Raw genomic sequence first — 24,772 nt, 5'->3', positions numbered from 1 at the left:
GTGTGGTATCAGTGATGGTGGAAGGGCGTCGACGTGCAGCCACTTCAGCTCGACCATGAAAGTCTAACTGAAGAGACGGGCGAGCTGAAGAAAGACCAAAATCCCACAATATTTAAAATCCCTCATGACTGAATCTCTCTCTCTGCTTCTCCTCCACCCCCACTCTCTCTCTCTCTGTCTCTCTCTGCTTTCTCCTGCCGACAGATTGTACACAAACCCACACGAATGAATTATGATTAAATGCCGAGAGGCTTCAATTAGCTGCCAAGGCAACAGGTTAGTTTTTCTGCGCTGTTGAGGTCACCTGACAAAACAGGAGCGACTGCCAAACAGTCTCGTCTGCTTCTCTCTCCGTCTCTGCTGATTTGATTTTCTGTCTGCGACTTGTTTACCGAGTTTCTCTTCATGTATATTTTTCTTTACTCTTGTCCTTGTCTCTCTCCGTCTTGATCGCTTATTTTAATTTAATTCTCTTTTTTTCTGCTATAGTGGCAGTACAGGCAGTGCAGCAGTGGTTTGTTTGCATAATATACGAGACCACCTGTTAAGCACAGCGAGCCTTCTCATGTTATAACTTCCAACAGGGCACCTAAAACCCCCCAAATTTCATTAGAAATTTGTTTTAAGGTTTAATTACAAAACAGGAAGGAAATTTTGCGATTCATGCTCCTGCACTGGCAAAACAGGAACTGTTTCTTTAACTATAACTCCCAAGCAGACCAAAAAACACAGTTCAAAGAGAGGAATATCAAACAACACATTGCTTGATTGACAAATGAAGTCAAAAAATGATCTAAAAAAAAGCTCCTCATCACCAAAACTGCCTCCTAAAGTTAGCTAAAAGAAGAGCACAGGGAACTCTCAGATTACCACTTTTCAATCCTCTTACCCAGACGAGCCTCTCCGGAACGTTCTGTGTGACGTCTCAGTCGTCTCCACCACATTAAAAGCAAACTTCAAAATGTCTCCTGCGCTGCAATAGTTAAACACTCCATGAATAAAGGATGCTGGATTGATATGGAGCTGACAGGAAGAGCGACCAACACAAACAGGATGTGTTTTTAGTGCGTGTTTAGACCCATTCAGTCCAGTGGGAATTAATACAATTCTCTGTCTCTCTGTGTATGTGTGTGTGTATGTGTACAGTGTGTGTGCGTGCGTGTCCTTATGAGTGAGAGCTCACATCTTGCCTGTGCGTGCTACATCTCATAGCATTGAGGAGCACATTTCATCTATATTTACTTCCAAATGGTGTTTTAACTAGGTCAGCTAACTAACAGAAATAGACTGCTGCACGCTGCCAGTGAGGCGATCAGTGGGGACATCTGGTGGCAGAATGAGGGAAGTGCAGCCTGGTTGAACGAGAGCATGAGGCTCACTGCAGGAAATACAGAGTGGATTTGGTTATATTGATGTTTTTGTCATTGATTTACATTTTCAGAACAGCTTTTTTTAACTAATAATTGAGTGCATTTACCTGTATGGTGGCATCAAAATGTATTAGTATTATTTTTCATTTATTGATGATGCAAGTCTCCAAAATAACTTGTTAAAGAATAAAATTAATAAAATCTATATTTATCTTTATTAAGCTTCTCAAATGAGGGGAAATTTGCTGATTCTCTCTCTTTTTAAAAAAAATATTATTATTATTATTTTGGCATGTTTATTGATGTACAAGTATTCAAAATGACTTGTTAAAGAGTAAAATGTATATTTATCCAGCAATAATGTCAAAATTCTCTTGAACTTTCTCAAACATGAGAAATTTGCTGATTTTTAAATTTATTTATTTTTTCAATTTTATTGAATATTTGAGGTTTTGACTGATGGTTTGATAACAGACTTAGTTTTAAAACCTAACATTTCTTTCAGGGAAGTTCTGCTGTGCATTGTATATAGTATATTGACATTTTGTAGGTTACAATTAATCAAAATGCTTTTTTTTTTATTTTTTTAAATGGACATATTTATTGATGATACAATTATCCACGATGACCTCTTAAAGAACAAAATGTATATTTATCTAACAAAAATGCCAAAACTCTCTTGTTTAAGTTTCTTAAACATGACAATTATTATTATTTTTTTTATATTATTATTATTATATTTTTAATATAACAGACATCATTTTAATTACATGTCTTTCAGGGAAGTTCTGCTGTGCATTTTTATAGTATATTGACATTTTATAGGTTATTATTAATCAATTAATCAGAAAAAAAACCCGACAGATTAATCCTACTTTCACCCTGCTACACACATTACCTGTATGTTTGGATCAAAATGCTTTTTTATTTTTTTATTTAATGGACATGTTTAAATGACTTGTTAAAAAACTAAATGTATATTTAACCATCAAAATGCCAAAATTCTCTTTTAAGTTCAAGTTTCTCAAACATGAGAAATGTTTATATTTGAGTTTTAGCCTCTTGGTTTGATAACAGCAATCATTTTAAAACATGACCTTTCTCTCAGGGAAGTTCTTCTTTATATATAAATATATACATATATACATTTTATAGGTTACGATTAATCAATTAATCGGAAAAAACGACCAATTAATCCTGCCTTCACCCTGCTACACACATATCTGTACAAACATGTGTCACTCTTTCATGTACTCTCGCTCCCTCTAATCTCTACTGCTCACTCCCTCCCTCCCTCCCTCTTTATCCCTCCCACACTCCCCCTCTCTGCCCTTCTCACTGAAACAACCTCCCACCCTCTCTCCCTCCCTCCCTCTCTCGTTCTCCTTTCGCTGCTTGTAAGCGGTCTCTGGGCGTGCAGCCAGCTGGCGTGTGTGTGTTTTTTGAATGAATACCTGATGAAGTTGGCCGAGTGAACCGTGGGAGGGGCCCCTGAGTGTGTGTGTGTGTGTGTTGGTGTGTGTGTGTGTGTGTGTGTGTAGGGCAGACAGTGTGAGAGCTCTGGCTCGCGTTCAGCCCCTTGCATAATACACGTTGGAGCTCTGCATGCGGGACTCCCTCCCTGTGGGCGTGTGCAAGTGTGCTCTACCAAATTTGTGTGTGTGTGTGTGTGTGTGTGTGTGTGTGTGATCACCTGAGTGCTGTGTGTCAGCGCGAGTGAGGGAGCTTCCTGCCTCGCTGTCAAGATTTAGGAGAGGGTTGTTGCCTGTGTGTGTGTTTGAGGGGGTGAGAGAAGGTGAGAGCAGTTTGTAGCGCACTGAATCTGCTCGGGATTTTCAGCGCGGGGTGGAGGGGGTGAGAGAGAGAAAGAGAGAGAGGGAGACGGAGGGAGACTCCTCGGGGTGCTTTACGAGGCACTCGGCGGAGCAGGAGGAGAGAGAAGTTGAGGGAGGGAAGGAGTGAGAGAGGGGAGAGAGACAGAGAGGGAGCATGCTGCAGAAGTGGGCTACTCCTGCTACCCTGGTGAGTACACTTCACACACTTTTGCTCTGAATGAAGTGTGTGTGGGAGCGAGAGAGAGTCAGCATATGTGTGTGTCTGTGCGCGCGTGTGTGTGTGTGAGCTTGTCTTGTATCACAGTGTGTCATTTGTAAGTGCGTACTGCGTCTGCCCTACTTTTTCCTACAAACGTCGTAGCTTGTTCCTTCCATTCGCCGTCGTCCTGAAGTGTTTCCTCTCCCTTTTTCTCCTCTTTCTCCCTTCTCCTCTCTCTTCACACATTCCTCTCTTTCCATTGGCTCTTTCCTTTCTCAGGCTCTCCCTCTCTGTCTGTCCCCCCCTCCCCCCTCCATCCACCCACCCACCAAACCTCAGGGTTGTCGAGGGGTGAGAAAGTGCAAGTCATGCAACGCTGCCTAAGTGTTTGTTTTCCGAAAGAGTCTCTCTCTGTTTTTTTTCTCACAGTCATTTGTTTCTCTCCATCTCTGTCTCGCTTTGTTTGTGTAACTCTTAACCACCCTCTCCCTCGCTCCTCTCCTCCTCCCTCCCTCCTCTCTCCTCATCCCCTGCTTCTCTAACTCTCCGTCTCCATCTGTCCTCCATTACTCCCTCACTATCTGACCATACTCCCATGTGTGTGTGTTTGTTGTTGTTTGTGTGTAGCGGAGAGTGGCAGCCTTGTCAGAGTTCCCAGTCTGGCAGGGGTCCCTGTTATGTGCACACACACACACTCGCGCACGCGCACGCACATATGCAAACACACACACCCACACTAATGAAAAAGCACATAGAGGAAGAAATAGAGAAGAAGAAGAGAGAGAGGAGTATAAGCCTGCAGCAACACTGTACTTTCCAGTTGAACTAAATTTAGAAGTGAGATAACACATCACGTTGGACTTATCCCTTTGATCATGATTATGACTGGGCGATCACACACACACACACACACTCAGATTTAACTGCAACAGACATATGCCGCCCATGCACACCACTTTTCATATCACTGTAGCTAAACGGTTTTGCAGACAAAATATCGACATGCTTTTCAGTTGATGCCAGGAGAGCACAGAGTTGTGTCTAATTATCTAGTTTATCATGAGACACGAGTCAACACATTGTGTGACCTGCTGCCAGTGTTTGGCATGTTGTGGTGTTTCACATGCTGCCATCCTGGGTGCTGACGGAAATGCTGGGCCTTGTGTCATCTCACAAAAGACTCACAGACTCTTTACCCGGCTTGGACATTTCCCAAGTACCACTGCTTTTTGCTGTTAATGTCGCTGCAGGACCGTGATGTAAGAACGGCATGTTTAAGGTTGTGAAGTGGATCATTTTTGTTAGCGTTGTGAGTCAAAGTGCAAAGTCTTATGGGTAATTCAAGGGGATTTTGTTTAAGGAGCAGACATACTACAGCAGACGTTGGTGTTGAATTCAGTTAAAAGGACCAGCCGAAGTTAAAAGGACCAGGTGGGGTCACACCCTGGACTGGTCGCCTGTCAATCACAGGGCTGACACAGACCATTCACGCACATGGGCAACTTTAGAGTCACTCATGAACCTAACCAGCATGTCTTTGTATTCTGGGAGGAAGCTAATGCATGCACAGGAAGAACATGCAAACTCCACACAGAAACGTTCAAACCAGGCGTCAGCGCTAACCGTCCATCATCTATACCGCTTATCCTGCTCAGGGTTGCAGGGGTCCTGGAGCCTATCCCAGCTGTCATTGGGCGAGGGACAGGGCCACACCCTGGACTGATTGCCTGTCAATCACAGGGCTGACACACAGAAACAGACGCTCACATTTACACCTGTGGGAAATTTAGAGTCACCATACCAAGCGTGTCCTTGGACTGTGGGAGGAAGCCAGAGTACGCAGAAGGAACCCACGCATGCACACTCCACTAGTCATTTTAGGTTGTTTTTTTTTAGCCTTTATTAGAGAGGACAGATGAAGAGAGACAGGTAATATTAGGAGAAGAGAGTGGGGGATGACATGCAGCAATGCTGAGCTAAACCGGTGCCCCCGTTACAAACGTGTACAATCGAGGCCTCCAGGCAGATACAATACATTCTTGAAATCTTTATATAATGTATGTCACTTAAATGAAAAGCCTTTAGTGCAGAGAATATTTCAACCTTGATAGTATCTCTGAGACTTGTTTGTATTAACTCAGCTGAAGTGGCTGTTCAATGAAGTGTAGGCCGTTTCCTGGACATACTGAACTACTGAACTATAAAACCTGCTGTTTGTGTCAATGAATGTCTGTTTGAAAGAGTTCGCAACTGCTGAAAATGGCCATTGCTTCAGTATTGTTGGCTGCACTGGCGCCGTAGCCACAAAGCACTCCATTACTGCTGGAAAAGAGTCGAAGGAGTTATAAATAATACATTTCTGTGTAAGTTAAAGGCTCCAATTAGAGAGTCTGGTTTAATGTGCGTCTCTGTCGTTTTCCTACGTTTCCCACCATGCTTATAATCGCACAATTCAATGTACAAGTGCAACATGTAATGGACCAGATGTGTGCGTGTGTGTGACACATACACACCTCCACTGTTTTTGACCATAGAAGGATAGTAGTATATTGCATGGCTGCATGATTCAGGTTACTGACTCACACACACACACACACACACACACATACTTTGGTAAGCTGGATCATTGTGTTTGTGAATGTGTGTGTGAGAAAGAGACTAAAGCACATGGAGGACAGACAGCTCCAGTTACAGGTCATCTGATATCTGCACACACACACACACACGCGCACGCACGCTGCAAGCTCAGCAAGATTCAGGTGACATAGCTTTTCAGTGAATGTGTGTTTGAGTGTCAGTTTCAGGGAAGAAATACTCTCTCTTTTTCTAATGTAGGTCACTCGAGCTGGCCTCTCTCTCTCTCTCTCTCGCTCAGACTCTCCCATGTGTCCCAGGCATGTCCTCACTCTACTACCCCTGTTCCTCGCTTCATGCCTCTCTTTATCCCTCATTCCCTTAAATCCTCCTCTCTCTCTCTTCTCTTCAGTAGATGTAGTTTTTCTGTTAAAGATGCCAGTGTTTCCGAGCATGCGCGCTGAAAGGGTTAATACGGAGGGAATGCAGCCCTCAGCAGAGTCCGAGCTGGAGAGACTTGTTCTCTACTTTCACTCCTTCTTCTTCCTCACTCTTTCTTTCTCGTTTACTCTCGCTAACTCTGCAGGACAAAGTGAAGTAGAGAAAAAAGATGTGTTTAGCATTTTAGCATGTTTCAGCTCATTATTTAAGTGTTTTTGGATCGCAATTTCCCTGTTTTGCTTTACTCTTACCTCACCTCTTAGGAGTATTCCAGTTCACAGCAGGCAGCAGACAAAGTTAGCGTCTAGCTGCCAAACATATTGGAGCATTAACCTGTTTATGGAGACTAAAATAAGGCTGAAAGGAGAGTGAATAGTGATCTTAATTTGGTTGAAATCAGGTTTATTAACCATTTATCAACCGGCTAAAATACGGTTGTTCGTTTTAGCGTCGACAGGGTGACGAAAGTGATGAATGTAGCAGCATTTCTCCAAAACCTTTTGCCTCTGAAAGGGGGAAATCCGGTCAACACAAACACGTCATGTCAACGAATTTCATTTGTCATCCAAAATTTAAAAATACAGCGCGTTATGGGCTGTGTGATGTTGACAACAGTCCCCACAGAAGAAGAAAAAAGAAGACTGCGCATGCCCAGGTGCTTGAGCTGTGCAGCTCCGACTGTGAAGGCAGATCGACCCCCGGGTGATGACGTTCGTTAATACCTGGGGGAAAGTCTGAGTCTCGGGACACCTCAGTGGCTGACAGTGGGTTTGAGTGCAGGTGTTGTGACTTCGAGTTCAACTCCACTCGTGTGTGGAAAATAATTTTTCGTTGTTGACTGTGATGCACTGCTCACTTCTACTATTATTATAGCCGCTATGAGCCGTGAAAATTGCCGTTAATGTGCGTGATGAATCTTGGGACAAAAATGAACGCATAAGCAACGTCTTCAAATAGTCGGTGAAAAAAACGTTCGCTTTTGAACCAGTTTTGAACGTCTTTTCAACTGACTGGGATGCTAATGTTGCTAAATGTCTCCTGGAAGTTTTAAAACAGCTTTGAATATGTTGAAAAAAGTGATAATATGTCAGTGTTGCCTTTATTTGCTCTCCCTGAGTAGCTAAAAATGTACAAATGCAGATTTAAAGATATAATCTGGAAGATTTTCATGTAAATAAATGTCTGTTAAGTGACTATTAATCGCCAAATGAGGTAATCACACCCACTGATGAAAGCCTTTGCATTTGCAGTATTACAGACTGGGTGTCTGTGGCAACTTTCGCGGAACAAATCACAAGCGGCGCCCAGTTAGAGACTCGTTTTCCATCAGCCAGCAGTGGTTGGTCTGCCAGAGAGGGTAGGCAGAGCTAAGCGGCTACTATGGCGGAACAAACAAAGAAAACGTCGATGACTACAGAGACAACTTCAAAAATAAGTAACAATCCAAAGAAAAGGAAACAAATTTGACGCTCAGATGAAGGAAAACAGTCTAAAAAGGAAAGCAACCGTCAGCGAGGAAAATCAAGAGTTACAACCATAGCAAAGGGAGCCAACAGTAGACGTCAGGTTATCTGGGAGGTATGCGCCCATGATTGCCTTTTATCTCCATTAGGTGCTAGCAAATAGAACAAAACTTTGAACTTCGAGATTATCACTTTAAGTTCCAACAAGAAGAAGACACCTTTTCTTGTTGTAGTAGATTACATCGCCTCTGTTGGAATAGAAATGGAATGGTTACCACAAGCATACTGTAAGCTCAGCAGCCGCACGCTACCATACAATGTACAATACAACGTATATAATATGTCTCCTGAAGTTCTCAGGCGCCTTCTTTCACATGCCAGAGTGAACTGTCAGAAACGCCGTTCCTCTCTGTGAAGATAAAAGCTCTCAAAGACGGCAGCATGACAGAATCTGCTGCTGGATGTACACACACTGTCAGCGTTTGATGTGACAGCTGATATGAAATGTCTCTAATCTCCGAGCTCTCAGACACATAACATCACTCTTATCTCACAGTGTTAATTTGAGCTCAAGCTTGTTGAATACAAGCGGAATGTTCTTTTTTAAAGTCTATCTATAGCGAGTGTATTTTATGTCACAGCGTGAGCAGTAGGTGCGTTGCTGGCGGGATGCCAAGAGAGAGGCGGCAAAGATAAAACCATTAGATGGAGGAATGATAATTGAGAATGTAGTTGTGAAGGAGGAGAAGTGGGCAGGCTGAGGCAGGAGAGGAGTCGACTGGAGGAGGGAGAGAGTACGCGAAGATTGCATCTCGGCGATCAACAGCACCTCTCAGCGCACCTCTGAGTCATGCCTGCTCGACTGAACAGATGGTGTGTGCTTGAGAAAGTGTGCATGTGCGTTCTCACTACCGTAAAACAAAGCCTCCGTGTGTGTGTGTGCGCTTGTATTGTATATGCATATGCATGTGTGTTTCCTCCTACGCCTGTCTTTGCATGTGCGTTGTAGTAGCACTGCAACACTTTGAAATCACATGTCTTACAGAACACACACATACACATTAGAACACATAATCACAGTGTGCTCGATTCATATCACTCCTAAGGAATTAGCAAACGCGCCCCAGTCGTCATTTTGGTTAAACATGGCATCTTTTGTGGCTTTTAAGCAACAAAGATCAGAGTCATCGCCAACACATGGGCCTCTGTTTTTAGCTCTAATAAGAGTAAAGGCAACAATCACAGTCTTATATTCAATGATGTCACCAGACCAGTTACACGATTGGCTTTTGCATGCTTATAAATCACTGTGGTCCATGTCTACAGATTCTTACTGTTTATAAATGCATGATCTTGAATGCTTTTTATGTTGGGTAAATATGTCAGACAAGAGGCTTCTATTGCTACGATGAGATAGCTCGACTTGAGAATGGAGATAACATTCCCATGTTTGCTTGTAGGAGCAAGATAGGCGGCAATTTAGCTGCATCAGACTCATGTGTTGCTGCCTTTCTTATCTTGATAATGTGAAGTATAAAGACATCAACTTCAGTTGACTTGTCACAGTTTCAGTAGAAGAAAAGGCCCTTTGTAGTTGGCTCACTATAGAAGCTAAAGGTTGGATTTCACATGTTGTAGCTGTTTGAAAAGTTATTTTCCTTTTGTAGCAATGCTCTCTAAGCTCAAACATTCAGCTTACTGACATTGCAAACTCTTAACTGAGGAGCTAACTCGTCAGACCTTGCATTGCATTCAGTGTGTTGCTGCATTTTTAGCACATTGTAGTGCGCAAGTCAACTGATACTCGCCCCACTTTCAAGCGCGCAAATGCAAAGTCTTTAAGTTGCACAAACACGTGCTTTAGTGCACTAGGTGTGCTTTGTGTCAGCAAAAGATCATGTGTAAGCATAATTGAATACGCCCAGGTGTCAGTGTTTGAGTAAGCAAGAAGGTGTGTGTGTGTGAGAAATGCTTGTGCATTATTTATGAGATTCACACCCAGCTTTCCATTTTTTTTTTTTTTACAGCAGGGGGTCCTCACTAACAGATGGCACACACACATGTGGCACACACACACATAATTTATGAAGTACAGCACAGCTTTGTTATCAGAGGTCCCACTGCAGCAGGTGCTGGAAACTTCTTGAATTGTTGAGATTGTTATTATTTTAGGGGTGTCACGTTTCAGGAAACCCAAAGGACCAACTGGGATTATTGTCATACTTTATTCTGCTTCCATTCTGTTGCTCACTCATTGTTAACTAGCAACCCAGGGACACTGAAACAAGCAATACGGGGCGTTTTTCATGCTCATGGCCTCTTTTTCATCCTTCAGAACTCTAAGTTCCCTTCAAACACTCTTGTGTTTGTTCTCCTATACATTTCTTGCAGCAGAGCGTCCTTGTGTTGGACCGTGGCCTACTTTTCTTATGAAGCTGTTTGTTGGGTTTGTTGATGCAGGGCGTCATTCTGCTGACTCATGGTCTGTTGTCCTTGATGGAGTAGATGTAAAGCTTTATAGTTTCTCTACTTGGAACCACGTGTAAGTCTCCATTATCCCTGTGTTTGAATTGAAGTTGCACATTTTGGTCACAAAACGCGATCTCAGGTAGTTGCTATTGTCATTGATAAATGGTTCTAACCAAAAAAGAAGGGTTTATCTTACATCTGATATTGGTTAGCTTGTTCGATTTCCTTTGAAACACCATTAGTTGATGCATTTTAGCATTGTTAGGAGGTCGGAATTTTAAGGATTGGCCTGCCATTACATTTGCTGTCCAGGTGAAAACAAACTGCACCCACTGAAGATGTAAATAACCTAAAATGTACCTATATTTGCCCGTGTATCTGTGTGCTGTCCACACTTTCTCCTAACAGTCTCCCTTTCTCTCTCTTCCACAGGATTGTGCTGGGTGTCGGCAGGCTTGCTTTCGCAGGGAAATGATTCCGCATGAAGTGCGACGCACTCGGCCCCCCGTCGTCCTCGGCGGCAGCAGCAGGTGTGACGTCGTGACTCTCTCCCCAACCACACTGAGCTCACCTTTCAGTCGCTAAAGACCCCTGGACCAAACAGATCGCCCTACCCCTCCCCTCTAACCCCCCCACCCCCACCCCTCCATATCTTCATCTCCATCTTTAATCCTTCCTCACCTGCTTGTTAGTGCCCTGGATTTTCTTTGATATCTACAAAAAGACCCGATTCAAAGACCTCTGCTGTACTGCATAGAGAGTAAAGGAGAGAAAGATTGGGAAAGTTAATTTATAGCTAATTAAAGTGAGATACGAGGCAGATCATCAAAAGTGAGAAAAAGAGATTGGAAAGTGAAATAGAAAGTCAAAGAAAGAGAACAAAAGAGAAAAGGCTGTCGAAGTCTAAAAGTTTAGAAAAGATAACGAAAGTACACTTGAGGGACGTGAGGCGAAGTCAGCATGAAGTCCAACCAGGAACGCAGTAATGAATGTTTGCCCCCAAAGAAGAGGGAGATCCCCGCAAGCACGTTAGCATCTGAAAGTCGCTCACCCATAATTCCACCTGCCAGTGACAGCCAGCGCTCAGAGAACTTGGCGTGGCTCGCCAGTGTGGCTGGTGGCAATGAGGGCGGCATGGGTGGGCACAGTAGCTCCAGTCAGTCTGACGGGCCTCAGTATAAGTCCTTCTTCTCCACATCAGACTCGTCATCCTCCTCTTCCTCACTGAGGCTAGTCTCATCTCTTCCCACAGTGTACACATCCCCCCTGTCACAGTCCACAGTTGGAGGAACTGTCCATTACACCCAACTGCCTCCCAACCTGCAGTTTATAGCCTCACCCTACCCTACCCCATACACAGGCTACATCTCCCCCCAACTGCTTCCACCTCCTCCTCCACCTCCACCCCTTTCCTCCTCCTCTTCCTCGTCTTCATTGGCCGCACAGAGATCCTCACACATGGAGACAATCTCTGCCTCCAAACACGACCAGCAGAGAGCATCAACAGGGCGTACCTCCATGCCTCCGCCTCCAACAGATCCTTCCCCTCACCATGTTCAAATGTCAACCTCCCCACGGACTGTGCCGTCGCCTCACCACCAAGGAGGCATTCACCTTCCTCCCCAGTCCCTGCACGCCCACCATTCTTTGGGACATGGTTTGTCCCAGGTTGTGGTGCAGTATATGGACGGACCCACCAGGAAAGACGAAGGTGGCTCCAGAACCAGAGAGCTCCACAATGGAGAGCTGGAAAGGGGTCGGCGGTTTGGACCGTCCCATGAGTCCAGCCTCTCCAAACCAGGGAGCAAATCACGGGACTCCACTTCTTCTTTGTCCTCCTACGAAGCCCGCCACCTTGTTCTGCCATCAGACTACTGTCATGATCCCTCAGGGTTGAGAACATCTGTCATGCTAATGCCCAACAGCCATGTAGACCACCAGCTGGTACCACCCAGACCCAGCCCTGACAAACTGACAACCTCTGCCCCCGCACATCTGGAGAAAGGTGGCATCCTCCTGGGCAAGCCTGTCAATCGCATACCCTCCTCCTCCACCACCACATCCTCTTTCACGTTTCCACCGCCATTGAGTGTCAACAGCCTCAAAGCTGCTGTCAGCAATCTATCGCCACAGACCGTTATCCAGACCACACATAACGCTACTGAGTCGCTTTCAATGGGGCTACCCACTACTAGTATCTACCCTCAGCCACCCATCATTGGTTACATTGCAGGGGGCAGTGGGAGCCAGCATACGCCAATCAGCTACCACACCAGCCTACAACAACACTTACTCATTCCTGGCACGCAACCGGTCATTATCCCCGTTAGCGGAGGTGGAGTCACCACGTTGGAACCTGTAACCACCCACGTAACATCATCCAGCCAGTCTGCACCGTATCCCACCACACTCTCACACACGTACATCGCTGCCGCTGCCCCCAAAGGAGAACCTCTAGAAAGCGGTGGATCGTATCACCATGCCGCTTCAGGTGCAGTGGTCCAAGCCCAGCTTCATCTCCCTGTTGTTCCTGCTCCACCTGGGCTGGCCGCTCCTTCTGCTCCTCCTCCAACATCCAGTACGGCGGTGCCCCCCTCACTGCCCCCGTACTTCATCAAGGGTTCGATCATTCAGCTGGCCGACGGGGAACTGAAACGTGTGGAGGATCTGAAGACGGAGGACTTCATCCAGAGCGCCGAGATCAGCAGTGAGCTGAAGATCGACTCGTCCACAGTGGAGCGCATTGAAGGGAGCCACACCTCGCCCAACTTTGCTGTGGTCCAGTTTTCTGTTGGTGAGCACCGTGCACAGGTAAGAGACTGGGAGCAACCCTTATTAAAGAAATAGGCATTTTCAGAAACATACTTTTCTGTTCTTTCAAGAGCACTTTATTGATATCGCTCTCTTGTCAGTCAATAGCAATGGAGCTAAAGCTGAGACAACTAGCTTAGCTTAGCATAAACGCTAGTCTCAAGTTGCTTAATGTCTTTGTCTTTAAAATCTTTGTCCACATATCAACGACAGAAACATTAGTTACTAAACTTCAGAGTTGCAAGTAGGTGGTACAGTAGTAGCAATGTATGCTATGTTATGCTAAGCTAAGCAAATGGATTCTGATTGCTGTTTCCATTGTCAATGCACAGACATGAGATTGGTATTGTTCCACTCCCTGCAAGAAATTAAATCTATTCCAGTGATGCAGTTTTACAGTCATCTCTAAAACCCTAAGATCATGCAGTGCTAAGCTAGTAAGCCTAGATGTAGTGTGTCTCTGTGATCGTGAAAGTTGCCTTCTAATGAGATCTCTAACAAGGCTCTCATGTATGCTCTTAGCTGGTATTATTAATGTTGAATGACAGTGTGGAGCTGCTCCCTTATTAATGAATATAATGGTGAATCTCACAGGACTCTGCTGTTTCCTCTGTGATTCAGTTCAATGTACGATGATGGCAGTCATGTAACATGTTCTGATGACGAGCTTCAGAGGGGTTCAGAGAGTTGAGCGTTGGATCTTCTCACCAGGTTTTCTTTCAAGTATTCAGTGAAGACCAGAACGTCAGTGCACTGACACAGTGCAGCATTACACTCTAGTATGTTTTCTGCAGCCCATTCCGTCTTCCAAATAGTTGCAAATACAGCAGTTTCAGTCAGCGGCCCAACTTGTCAAAATCTGACACAGTAGTTACCCCTCTAGTGACATTGCTGGAAGCTGTCCTATGGCTTTTTATTTTAATTTGCTGTTGAAGTCAGGTGATGTAATATATAGATTGCAGGATTTTGCTGGGTGCGACAGTGGGAGGGCGATGGATGGCTCAATAAAACACATGACTTTCATCCAGGAGTCCCAGGTTCGGTTCCCATGGGAAATAAACAGTAGATGTTGAGTTATTTATTGTTATACAACAGTTAGTTCCGACCACGTAATCTGATTGGACAAGAGGCGTTCCAAGAGTGCTTATATTAGAAAACAACATCACTGGGACTTTTCACTCTGTGTATCACTCCGCCTCAGCTGGTTTATGTCTACATTAATCAAACTGGTGCCTCTGAATCACACAGCAGACTCTTATTTCACTGGTTGATGATAAATTAAAACAAACAGATAAATGTACAAAAACAGCTGATTTGTGGAACTGGTTGAGTTGGTGGAGCAAAAATAATCAGTTATTGATTTTTGCTTTTTACTTGTGTAACTGTGGTATTAAAGCAATATCACACTCGAGGTTGTCATGTTATACTGAATATCAGCACGGCTGTGATTTGGTCGTAGGCATGAGGCTGCAGGCCGAGTGCAGCGGATAGTAGAACAGCACTCCCTCTCATGTGATATTGCTTACTTGAAGTTACTTTAAGTCATTATGTAAAGTACAGACGCTAGTTACGTCCTATACGGTGCATTAGTAAGATAATGTATGTCTACATTATACTGCTACTACTACATATTTTAACAGTAGCCATCTTTTATTCAACCTTTTGTCAGCAAGTTTTATTTTGAAAATCTAACCGGATGAATTATCGCCACTGAAGTGCAAAGTTGGAAGTGAGAACGTGTTGGTTTCCTGATATGTGACCAATGTTTACCACCTGTAGAACTGGTTAAAAATTCTGCTTATGCTACATGCTCTACTTTTATATATTGATTTGTATTGTGTTCAATAGGTCACATAAAACTCTTTTCTTTTTCTTCTTTTAAGTTAAAACAATCTCTCAGTCATCTCTTTACGTCTGATACGATGCAGCAAACTATCTTTCTGTTGTCTGTCTCTGCCTCTCCGTAACTCCTTCAAACACACTCACATACACACACACGCACTCTTCTCACCGTCTTTGAGGGTGTGCGTTAAAGCCGGTTAATCTATTTCATCTGTCCAAGCTGTGACTCGTCCACCCACACAGCACATCTCCAGCCATCTCTCCCGCCCCCGGCTGCTCTTTGATACTGTACCCCACAAAAGCTGACAATCTTTCAAAGACTTATCTCTCTCTCTCTCGTACTCCATCAGTGGCTCTTCTTACTGTTTTTTCTCTGAGAGGTGGTAGCGGCTTTGAGTCCACACTCAGAGGACTCACAGAGGAGTCAAAAATTATATAATACTGGAGGGAAAATATTGCCTGACGCTTGCTTTGAGGGGATGTTTGATACATCTTACACTTGTATCGTTCTTGACATTGTTCTCTCTCACTCTCACTTCCTCGCGCCTCTTCTTGTTCAACCCTCCTCCCTTTGTAAACTCGCCTTTTCATCTCCATCTCCGTAACTTCCTCCAATCCTACCCTCTCATTCTCTCTACAATATTTCAGATCTACCTTCACTTCATCGTCTCTCTCTTCAGGTTTATTTTCTCCCTCAATTTGCACATTCGTATCTCGAAGCGTCCTGTGCTTCTATTCCTCATCTGTTCAGTCTGGCACAAATAATAGTGCCGACTACAATCAAATAAATATACAGAATTAAATCCAGAACTCAGACAGAAGATTTTCAACATAACTACATTGAAATATGCCATCTTCCTCTGTAGTTATTTGTTATTGAGCCTTTATTTTGCAGTTGAAATTGTTAAAATATTAAATAATTGTCTTGCTGATTTTTAGGAAACCACACGTCTCAATACTTCTTTCATTCAGCTAAATTTAGACAAAACCAACATCCTTGTGATTTTCTACAAGCAGCCATCTCTCTGTCCTTGTTTGTGAAAAAGAAATATACTTTATATTTCTATATATAAATATATATATATATAAATGATGGTGTCCTATAAGAGCATAAACACACGCTTATTTTTTGCCAGCTAATAAACACCTTTATTTTTTTTCGGTTCAAGTTGGAAGGCCGTGATTACATGTACTTCAATGCACCGATAAGGATTTATTAATGTTTTTGGGGAACACATGACATACAGCCACGCCCCCTCCATTGTCTGCCTCTAACACTCAACTCTCTAATGAGGGCCTGTGTCCACTAACGGCCTGTGTCCGCTAAGGGCCTGTGTCCACTAAGGGCCTGTGTCCACTAAGGGCCTGTGTCCACTAACAGCGTTTTTTGTACTGGCAGCGCCCACAACCTCAATTTCAGAGCGCTTCTCACCGGCCCTTACTGTTACTAGGTTACAAAAGTTGTCTTGGGGCACGTCTGCTTCCCTTGGTAGTTAGCGTTAAGTTTGTTTTTGAATTGGTCTTTATTTATTCAAGGAAATTATAAACAGAAAAACAGTGGAAAGGAATCGTGTCCTGGCATTAGCAGCAGCTTTACACTGAAGGATTACCTTCACCTCTGCCATTGTTGTTGCCAAAGTTGATATCTGAAGTCCCGCCCCTTCTTGATTTTGATTGGTCGGTGAGTGCTGAGAGTGCAACGACAAAAGACAGCTGACACCAAGGGCATTTTTGTGCCGAGGACACTGAGCGCTGAAAACACTGAACTGCATCTGTGCTGTATAGAAAATAGACGCTGCCAGCGCAAGAAACGCTGATGGTGGACACAGGTCCTAAAGGCATGCAAAATAATGTTTAAAAAATTGAAATATATTAATCAGCATGTGATGACACCATCAAACAAAGCAGATTAGCCAAGTCATGTTCAGGAAAAACAATATGGATTGACACTAATGTTTTAGATGCCTTAAATCAGATAAGTTTGTTAGTTTTAATGTGTCTGTCCACTTTTCCCTCTCCTCCAGGTTAGCGTGGAGGTGTTGGTGGAGTACCCCTTCTTCGTCTTCGGCCAAGGTTGGTCTTCATGCTGCCCCGACCGGACCACCCAGCTCCTGGAGCTGCCCTGCACCAAGCTCTCTGTGGGCGATGTTTGTATTTCACTCACCCTGAAGAACCTGAGGAACGGATCTCTGAAGAAGACCCAACCCCTGGAGCTGCCACCCCCTTCCTCCATCCCGCCCTCCAGCCACGGGCACTTCAAACCCCACAGAGCTGCATCAGACGCTCCCCAAAGCTGCAGTGGAGGAGGCTCCAGGCACAGCGAGCGGGAGAATGGCATCAGCCAGCGGGGGAAAGGTGGGAGCGGGAGAGGAGGGGGCGCCAACGTGGAAAACGGGGATGTCATGTTTGGGGAGAGAGGGGCTGTTTCTAAAGGTCAGGGTGCAGAGGGCGGCTCCAGTAAGCCATCAGGAAACAGGAAGCGGAGATGGTCCGCGCCTGAGGGTCGGAAAGTAGAAAAATTGGAGGAGGAGCCGCCTTTGACCCTGCCCAAACCCTCCTTCATCCCTCACGAGTTGAAAGTCAGCATCGAGGGAAGGTCGAATATTGGCAAGTGAAGGCCAGCAGGACTTCAAAAAGCAACATGGAAAAAACAAGAGAGGATTCTAGAAGAAAACCTGAATGCCCACGTTAACGTCTCATTTGTCTTGGTTTTAAAGTTTTCTGTTTTTATTTTTCTATCTTGAATACTGTACTGTAGAGGTAACCTTACCCTACATGGTGTCACTTTACATTAAGTCCATGTAGTTTATAACACATTTTTTATAGATGGATTTGATATCACACAAGCAATCAGTGCTGTTTTGCTGGTTTTCATGAGATGACTTCTGGTGAGAGATTTGTGAGCCGTGCTTAATGTTGAACGGTGGCTGTGCGGCACATTCGAGCAACGCTTGACGGCTCACCTTGGCTGGTTACACATCATGTAAAATGCTAATTTAATTAGCGCGCAGTTAGCTTCTACTCCCTGAGCGTTGCTAGTGATCCTGTCTGGGTGAAAACACTTTCGCACCACACAGGGAGTGATGTAATGTCAGCTGATCCTGAGCGTGGCGGATTTGCGGCGAAATCATGACATTTTTAAATCAGAGTTGAGGTTGGAAAACATCATTTTCTAAAGTATAAAGGAATCACTTGTTTTTGCTGTGTCATCAGGGTGTGCCAGGCCTTAGCAGTGATGTCATCAGGTGGTGCCAGTGTGCCCCACATAAAAGAGAGGGAACAACACTCACTCTGTTCAGTCTTTACTGTCATCTTTCTTTATTTCTTCATCCCCTCATCATCTATCTCAGCAGATAGTTGTTTTAATGATTGTCAAAAACTTTAATCAGGGGTCATTTAGTCCAAGAATGAACCTACATGTGGGTCAATGTTAATGTATAATATGTGAGATACCCTAACCTGATACATACAAGTGCAAACACACTGGGTTGGCAAACTTTTTTTTTTTGGATGAATTTCTTTATATTTTTTATCGAGAACAGAAAAAAAGGCTGCGTGAGAGGAAGCGAGAAGGTTCTGCGTGTCAGTTCTGCGAGGGGGTCGAGACGTTTAAAAGCACTTAAAAAAAAGAAACCTGTCACACTCACCATACAGCCGACAAAGCTTTTGTTGTCTCTTTATTTACGCAGTACTGTATGTTTTTAGATTTTTTTTGTATTACACGAGGGTGGAAAGTAGCAGCAGCACTTTGGAGAGCTTTTCGAGAAGTGAAGGGGACGTGCCATGGGATCACAAAGAAAGAAAGGGAAGATTGTGGCAGGTATAAGTAGACGGTTAGAGATAAAAAAATGGTGACAAAAGGAACTAGAAATACGACTGTTCGCTAGCTAGCTTGTACGGCTAGCTAGCTAGCTTTGGAAAAGTATTGAAATGTATTTTGAAAGTTTGGGTTCAAGCGAGGAAAAAAGCTTTGAAATAATCCCGACTGAGAGCGTTGGTTTAGAAGCTCACGCCACAGATTTTTGAAGGGTGTCATATATTTGTAACGTTTGTGTGCGTGTGCTCGAGTCTCTGTCTGTCCATACACACACACGCGTGTGCGCTTACACAAACCCAAACAGTACAGACCATCCCTGAAACTAATCGACCTGTAAAGTGTACTGTATCTGTTGACACTATTTGACTGACATTGGATTAATGCACACGGCTAACAGCGCAGCGTGTTTGTGTGTGCGTTCGTGTATGAGTGTATGTATACTGTGTATAGGAAAAGGATGTAGACAGTGCTAAATAAATGTCCAGTGCTCCTACTTGGAGTTGTACTTAAGAGAATCTTGCAGTTTGCACATCAGGAGGAGAAAGAGGTGGACGTCATTTTTTACCGGCCCTGTCCTGAAACAAGCCCCAAAACCGACACTGGAGGAGAGCAGGGTTTTTGTTCCTCAACGGGCACTAGAGGAAGTGCTTCTACGGCAACACAGTTAAGGTCAAACTACATTTGAGTTTTTGGAAACATAACCGCAGTTAAAACTAGAATTATAACACGTGCCTGCCTACTGAATTTTCTGGCTTTAGTTGAAGATAAAGCAATTGTTAAGAGTCACTTTTCCTGCTGTTGAAACCAGGGTGAAGGTTACCTCAACAGATGAGCCTGCTTGGTTGTCCCCACATCTAAAGCTTGGTAAGAAAAGCTGAAGCCCAAGTTTTTGGAGGTTGTTTTTAGCAGCAATGTGAAGCATTTCCACCTTTGATCCTTCGATTACAAAAAGTCTGGACTTTTTCTCCAACTTTGGTTGAAATAGCCAGTTTTTAAATCTGATTGCGGACTGATTTTAAGTTGCCATTCAACATGGAAATGTTCAACCCCTGCTGCATGTAAAGCCCCTTTCCCACTGGTCAAAAAACCCACTAACACCCGGCTTTTTTGCTTAGTGGGAAAGGCTACAATCGCCATTCAGACGCTAATCTCCGCCCCCTTTCCGGCGCATTTAAGTTACGGCTGTTGCATAAAACTGAAAGAGCAACATTCAACGCCAAATTTGTTCTTTGTTTCGTGCTAGATGCAGCAAATCTGGCAAGACACTGGCGAGGTGAGAGAGCTTCTTCTGGTCCGAGGGGGAAGTTTGTTGTTCGCCCCTGTTTCTGCCGTGTTTGTGACGTCACGCGGTGACGCAGCAGAAAAGAGACCGAAAGGAGTACACTCCACTGACAGTGGGAAAAAAGACAATCGGCATCTATTAGCGGGTCTGAAAAAGCTGCGTCAACACACTAATTTAGTTTGGAAAGGGATGTAACAGTACAGTATAACCCTGCTCTGTTGTAGGATTAGCATGGGCAGTGTGATGAGGGCTTCCTGCAGGCATGTCTGTTGAGGTTTCTGCACAGCCTCTGTATTTAGTTTTGGTATATTGCAGAGACAATTTCTTTAGCTGGCAGTGTCTCGGTTGCCTCAAAGAGTCGTATTTTCGTCCCACAGATAATATTAGCTGTGTTTCAGGTGTCTGTAGTTTACCAGGGTGATGGCAGGATGCATGAGGAATGGATGGATAGATGGTCGAGTAAAGGGCAGATTGATGATGATGGTTCATGAGGAGACCCCATGTGAGATTTGAAAATGCTTTATTTTTTTATAATAAAACAGGGTTTCTCAGATCAACACCACCACAGGAGTACATTTTCAGTTCTTCCTTTTCCTTTTCAAACGACATGATCACTAGTCGAGAGTGTTTGTGTGCATGTTTTGCAATCTGTGTGTGTGTATGTGTGTATGTGTGTGTGGCAGTGGGTTTTGTAAATGAATGTTCTGTACATGTCTGACTTTTTATTCTCCAACCCCCCCTCTCAACACGTAAACAAACATGTCTGCCACTCACGTCATCACAAAGTTCAAAATCAAAGACAGTTTGAACCAAAGCCAAGTGATGCTGTTGTTGCTTTGGTTACTTTAGAAAGCAATAGTACGGAAATGTTCAGGAGTGAAACACACACGCACACACAAACACACATTCCACTCAAATTTCTCTGCAATAAACATTTCACAAATAACCCCCCCGACTTACAAGCAAATCCTCTCCTCCTTTATTTCCATAGAAAAACTACAATCTTAGCCTCTACAAAATTAGCCTCAGCTAACACTATCCCCCTCATCATAAATCCATTTAAATCTAAAGAGATTGCAGTCGCAACACGTGTTGCTAGTTCTTCAGGGAAGTGTCTCGTATATGCAGTAACTGAACAAACCCCCCCCCCCCGAGCCTCCTCGGTCCCAGCTGGTCAGCAGAGTCTCAAACTGCAGCTGAAGTAACCAGCAGACGGTTTGACTCCGCCCAGGTCTGCCTCGTTGCCACGACTCCCGTAGTGACCTCGTTAACGACGTTTCAGGTACCCAATCATAGCCAGCCAGCCTCGCAAGCACCTCCTCCTGAGGCGAAGCAATCGATTAACCCTCAACAACCGTTAGCTACCTTTGAGTGCGTCAGACTTTTTATATTCGGTCTCCTTTTCACTACTAGCTTCAGCAGGTGTTTGAGGTGGAAATGCATGCTTTAATAGTAGACTTTGAAACAAAGCAATCTGACATGTAGACACATTATGAATGCAGGAGAGGGAGCGGCACATCGCAGGAAGGATCCAGGAAGTTTTCGTTTTTTAAGATCCCAAATTTCACCTTTTTACCCCCTAAATGTACCACAATGTGCAATACTTACATTTTGTCCCCCCCTTTGCTGTGCCAAGTGTATGTAGCATAGTCCTACTCCAGTGTCTCATCTGTTTTCGATGGCTTGTGTATTTTTCTGTCAGTTGAAAATAAGAGGATGTCTGTGAAGAGGAACAAAACCAACGGAGAGCTTGTTTGTACCCCTTTTGTCCCCTTCTGTCCTTGCGGCCTTCCTCAATTTGAAAGACTGTCTCTTTGCCGTGCGTGTGTGTTTGTGCGTCCGCACCGTATGTCCCGTGCGAGTGTTTGTGAGAGTGTGCGAGTGTTTCCTCCTCTAATCGTCTGTGAGATCATGAACCCTGACCCCTCAACGGTTCTCGGTGAGACCCACAGAGAAAAAAAAGAAACCTCATTGCTTGTGGGGACCACTTTTTGTAAAAAAAACAAAAAAGAAAAAAAGACAAAAAAAAATACAAAAAAACAACCAACCAACAGAGATGCACATGTAAGTAGATGTAAAAGACTTGATAATGTTTCAGCACTTTCTAAGCCTAGGACGGGCTCGGTCTAACCCCTCTGTCTCAGACCGAAGCCCCTCCTGGGGGTAACATTCATTCAAACAGACGGAGAGAATGAAAAAAAAAAGGGGGTGAAAAAGAGAGATGGTTTAAGTTTAAGTTTTTGCACATCACCTTGCCGTAACCTTGTGTTTTTCTGTCTGTGCTCCATCTCGCTTGGCGCCCGGCGCGTTCTTGGGTCCAACGGGCCGAGGTGTTAGGTGGTTCCTTGGTTCTTTTCTACTAGGAAAACCTTTTCTCATGGAATGCATCCCTTGTTTTGTTTGGAGCCTTTTCCGCCGTTACACCCGCCAGGCTGCGCTGCTAATAATCACTTTTAGCTTGTTCACATTTTAGGCTCTGATTCGGCAGACGCTCGGCGCAGCTCGGGTCGGTCGCGCGGTGTGAAAACGGCGCGTAACAAACTTTAGCTTTTTTTTTTTTTTTGCATTATCTTTGGTGCAGGAGCTTTTTCTGTGTTTTGGTCTCCTTGTAGCACTCAATATAACGTCAGGGGACTTAAAAACTATGTAGAGAATGTGTCATTGTTGAGTTTTTATGACAAGCTTCCTCAGCGGAGGAACACTGCTAATGTCGTCTGTGTTTTGTTTTTTAAATTGGCTTCTTGCACAATTTTACAGATAAAATGAATGTTGGTGTGTGAGCTTTGACTTTTCGATCAGAAAAAAAGGCATGTGTGCTCTTCGTTTCTTGATGTTTGTACTTTCATTTTTGCAAAAAAAGGATGTGTTTTTGGCACTTTGTCGTGTTTAAAAGTGAACAGAATTCGATCAGGATTCCTTTTTTTTTTTCATCTTTTTTTTTTTCTTTTTTTGTATGACGTCGTCTATGTCCATAGCGCTGGATAACCAACTCAGGCAGAAAGAAAAAAAAACGTGTAGAGGCCCACTTAACAGTCTAGTTTCACCCCAATCAATTTACATAGTGGGCTGTTTGTGTGGGTTATAAGATATGTAAATTTATTACATATAATTTGATATGATTAACAATTGATGAATAACTATGACTTATTATTATGATACTCTGTGTATTACGCTGGAGATGGCTTGGATTACTCTTCAGTGTACTTTGTCCCGCCTCTCTGTGCAACGCGACAAACACTTCAGCGGGGGGACAGGCTGTACGTCTCGTGACCTCTGACCCCTGCCCACTGCCACGGATGGGGTGGAGCTTCTCTGTCAGCTGTGGCTCATTTGAATCCCCCACAACCCCCCCCTCCCCGTTCTGAACACTTAGCTCTGAGGCTAACAACCAGTCTGTCTAGATGTTTCTCTGTGACACCGAGTACTGAACTGAGACTCTTTAGGCCCGTGAGACGGTGGCAGAGAAGCGGACATCAGCACAGACCTGCACGGACAGTCGGGCCCGCAGGGGGCCGCAGCAGAACCCAGCCAACTTGTTTGTACTATATTGTACTCACCAAGTCCCCGTGTCTCACCACCCCTTTCCTCTATAGCAAAGGAGAAACCCTGTCGGTGTATGTATTTGACATCTGTACAAATGCACCTCTTTGAAAAAGAAAATGAAACCTTGACATATCTGGAATAAATGACTGACTTGTGTCTTTATTTTGATACCAACTCCAACAACCCGAAATACTACATTTCATACCTTATCTCTCATTAGATATGTTCCTCTGCCATTGATTTGGCTGAGGCCGGAGCAGGAAACACCTCCCTCTAGTGTACGATAGGAAGCATGACGCACAACTTGCAATGATTTTCAAGACACCGATCATTGTTGTCGCCTCTTGTGCAACATCAAACAGAAGGTAAGCAGTAATGAAATGTTTATATAACTGTTACTACAAAAGATAGTATTTTATGTTTACTTTCAGTACACCTTGTTTTTAGTCTTTATTTGACAGGACAGCTGAAGAGAGACAGGAAATGAGGGGAGGAGAGAGTGTGGGAAGACATGCACCAAAGGATCGGCAGACCAGGAGTCAAACCTGCGATCAGTGCTCCAAGGACTGTAGCCTCTGTACATGGGGCACCTTTGTGTCCAGAAATATAAAGCACACTTATCATTCTCGGATCATTGTGTTTATTGACACAATCCTCCTTGCTTAAAGTAGAAGAAAGTGCTTCAGATTACAAAATAAATGTGGGCTGCACGTTGGTGCAGTGGTTAGCGCTGTTGCCTCATAGCTAGAAGGTACCTAGTTCAAACCCCAGTTCAGACGTAGCGGGCCTTTCTGTGTGGAGTTTGCATGTTCTTCTTGTGCATGCGGGGGTTCCCTCCGTGTACTCCAGCTTCCTCCCACAGTCCAAAGACATGCTCGTTAGGTTAAATGATGGCTCTAAATCGCCTGTAGTTGTGAATGTGAAAGGTTGTCTGTCTGTGTGTCAGCCCTGTGATTGACTGACCCCGCCTCTCGCCCAATGGCTGCTGGGCCGGATGGGTCACTTAAATGCAGCAGAAGCCACACATTTTTTCTGTCAGACACATTAGAATCAAATGAATTAAATGTGACTGTTGCAGAAGCACGGTGTACTTTAAACATATCAGATGTTGCCAGGTGCCTCAGTG

At 44.1% G+C, this 24,772-nt stretch overlaps 1 protein-coding gene across 3 annotated transcripts in view; it reads left to right on the top strand.

The window, feature by feature from the left end:
* The window catches only part of atxn1a (ataxin 1a), a 100,974-nt gene extending 77,185 nt beyond the window's left edge, over nucleotides 1-23,789 (top strand). For 2 of the 3 annotated variants that reach the window (XM_069680982.1, XM_069680983.1), the window contains 2 exons: nucleotides 10,784-13,162; nucleotides 17,029-23,789. In XM_069680982.1, coding sequence (XP_069537083.1) covers nucleotides 11,312-13,162; nucleotides 17,029-17,619 — 2,442 coding nt within the window. In that variant the 5' untranslated portion in view covers nucleotides 10,784-11,311 and the 3' untranslated portion in view covers nucleotides 17,620-23,789. Of the gene's footprint in view, nucleotides 1-3,122; nucleotides 3,393-10,783; nucleotides 13,163-17,028 lie in introns of those variants that run through there. The other variant, XM_069680984.1, reaches the window with a different exon arrangement.
* The last annotated feature ends 983 nt before the right edge of the window (nucleotides 23,790-24,772 follow it).

The sequence above is a fragment of the Semicossyphus pulcher genome, unplaced genomic scaffold, assembly GCF_022749685.1.
Source record: "Semicossyphus pulcher isolate SPU_LCO1_2020_fin unplaced genomic scaffold, fSemPul1.0.p SCAF_5, whole genome shotgun sequence".
In the NCBI taxonomy this organism is placed as follows: Eukaryota; Metazoa; Chordata; class Actinopteri; order Labriformes; family Labridae; genus Semicossyphus; species Semicossyphus pulcher.
The sequence above is the reverse complement of the archived record's forward strand: the minus strand, read 5'-3'. Positions and strand labels throughout refer to the sequence as shown.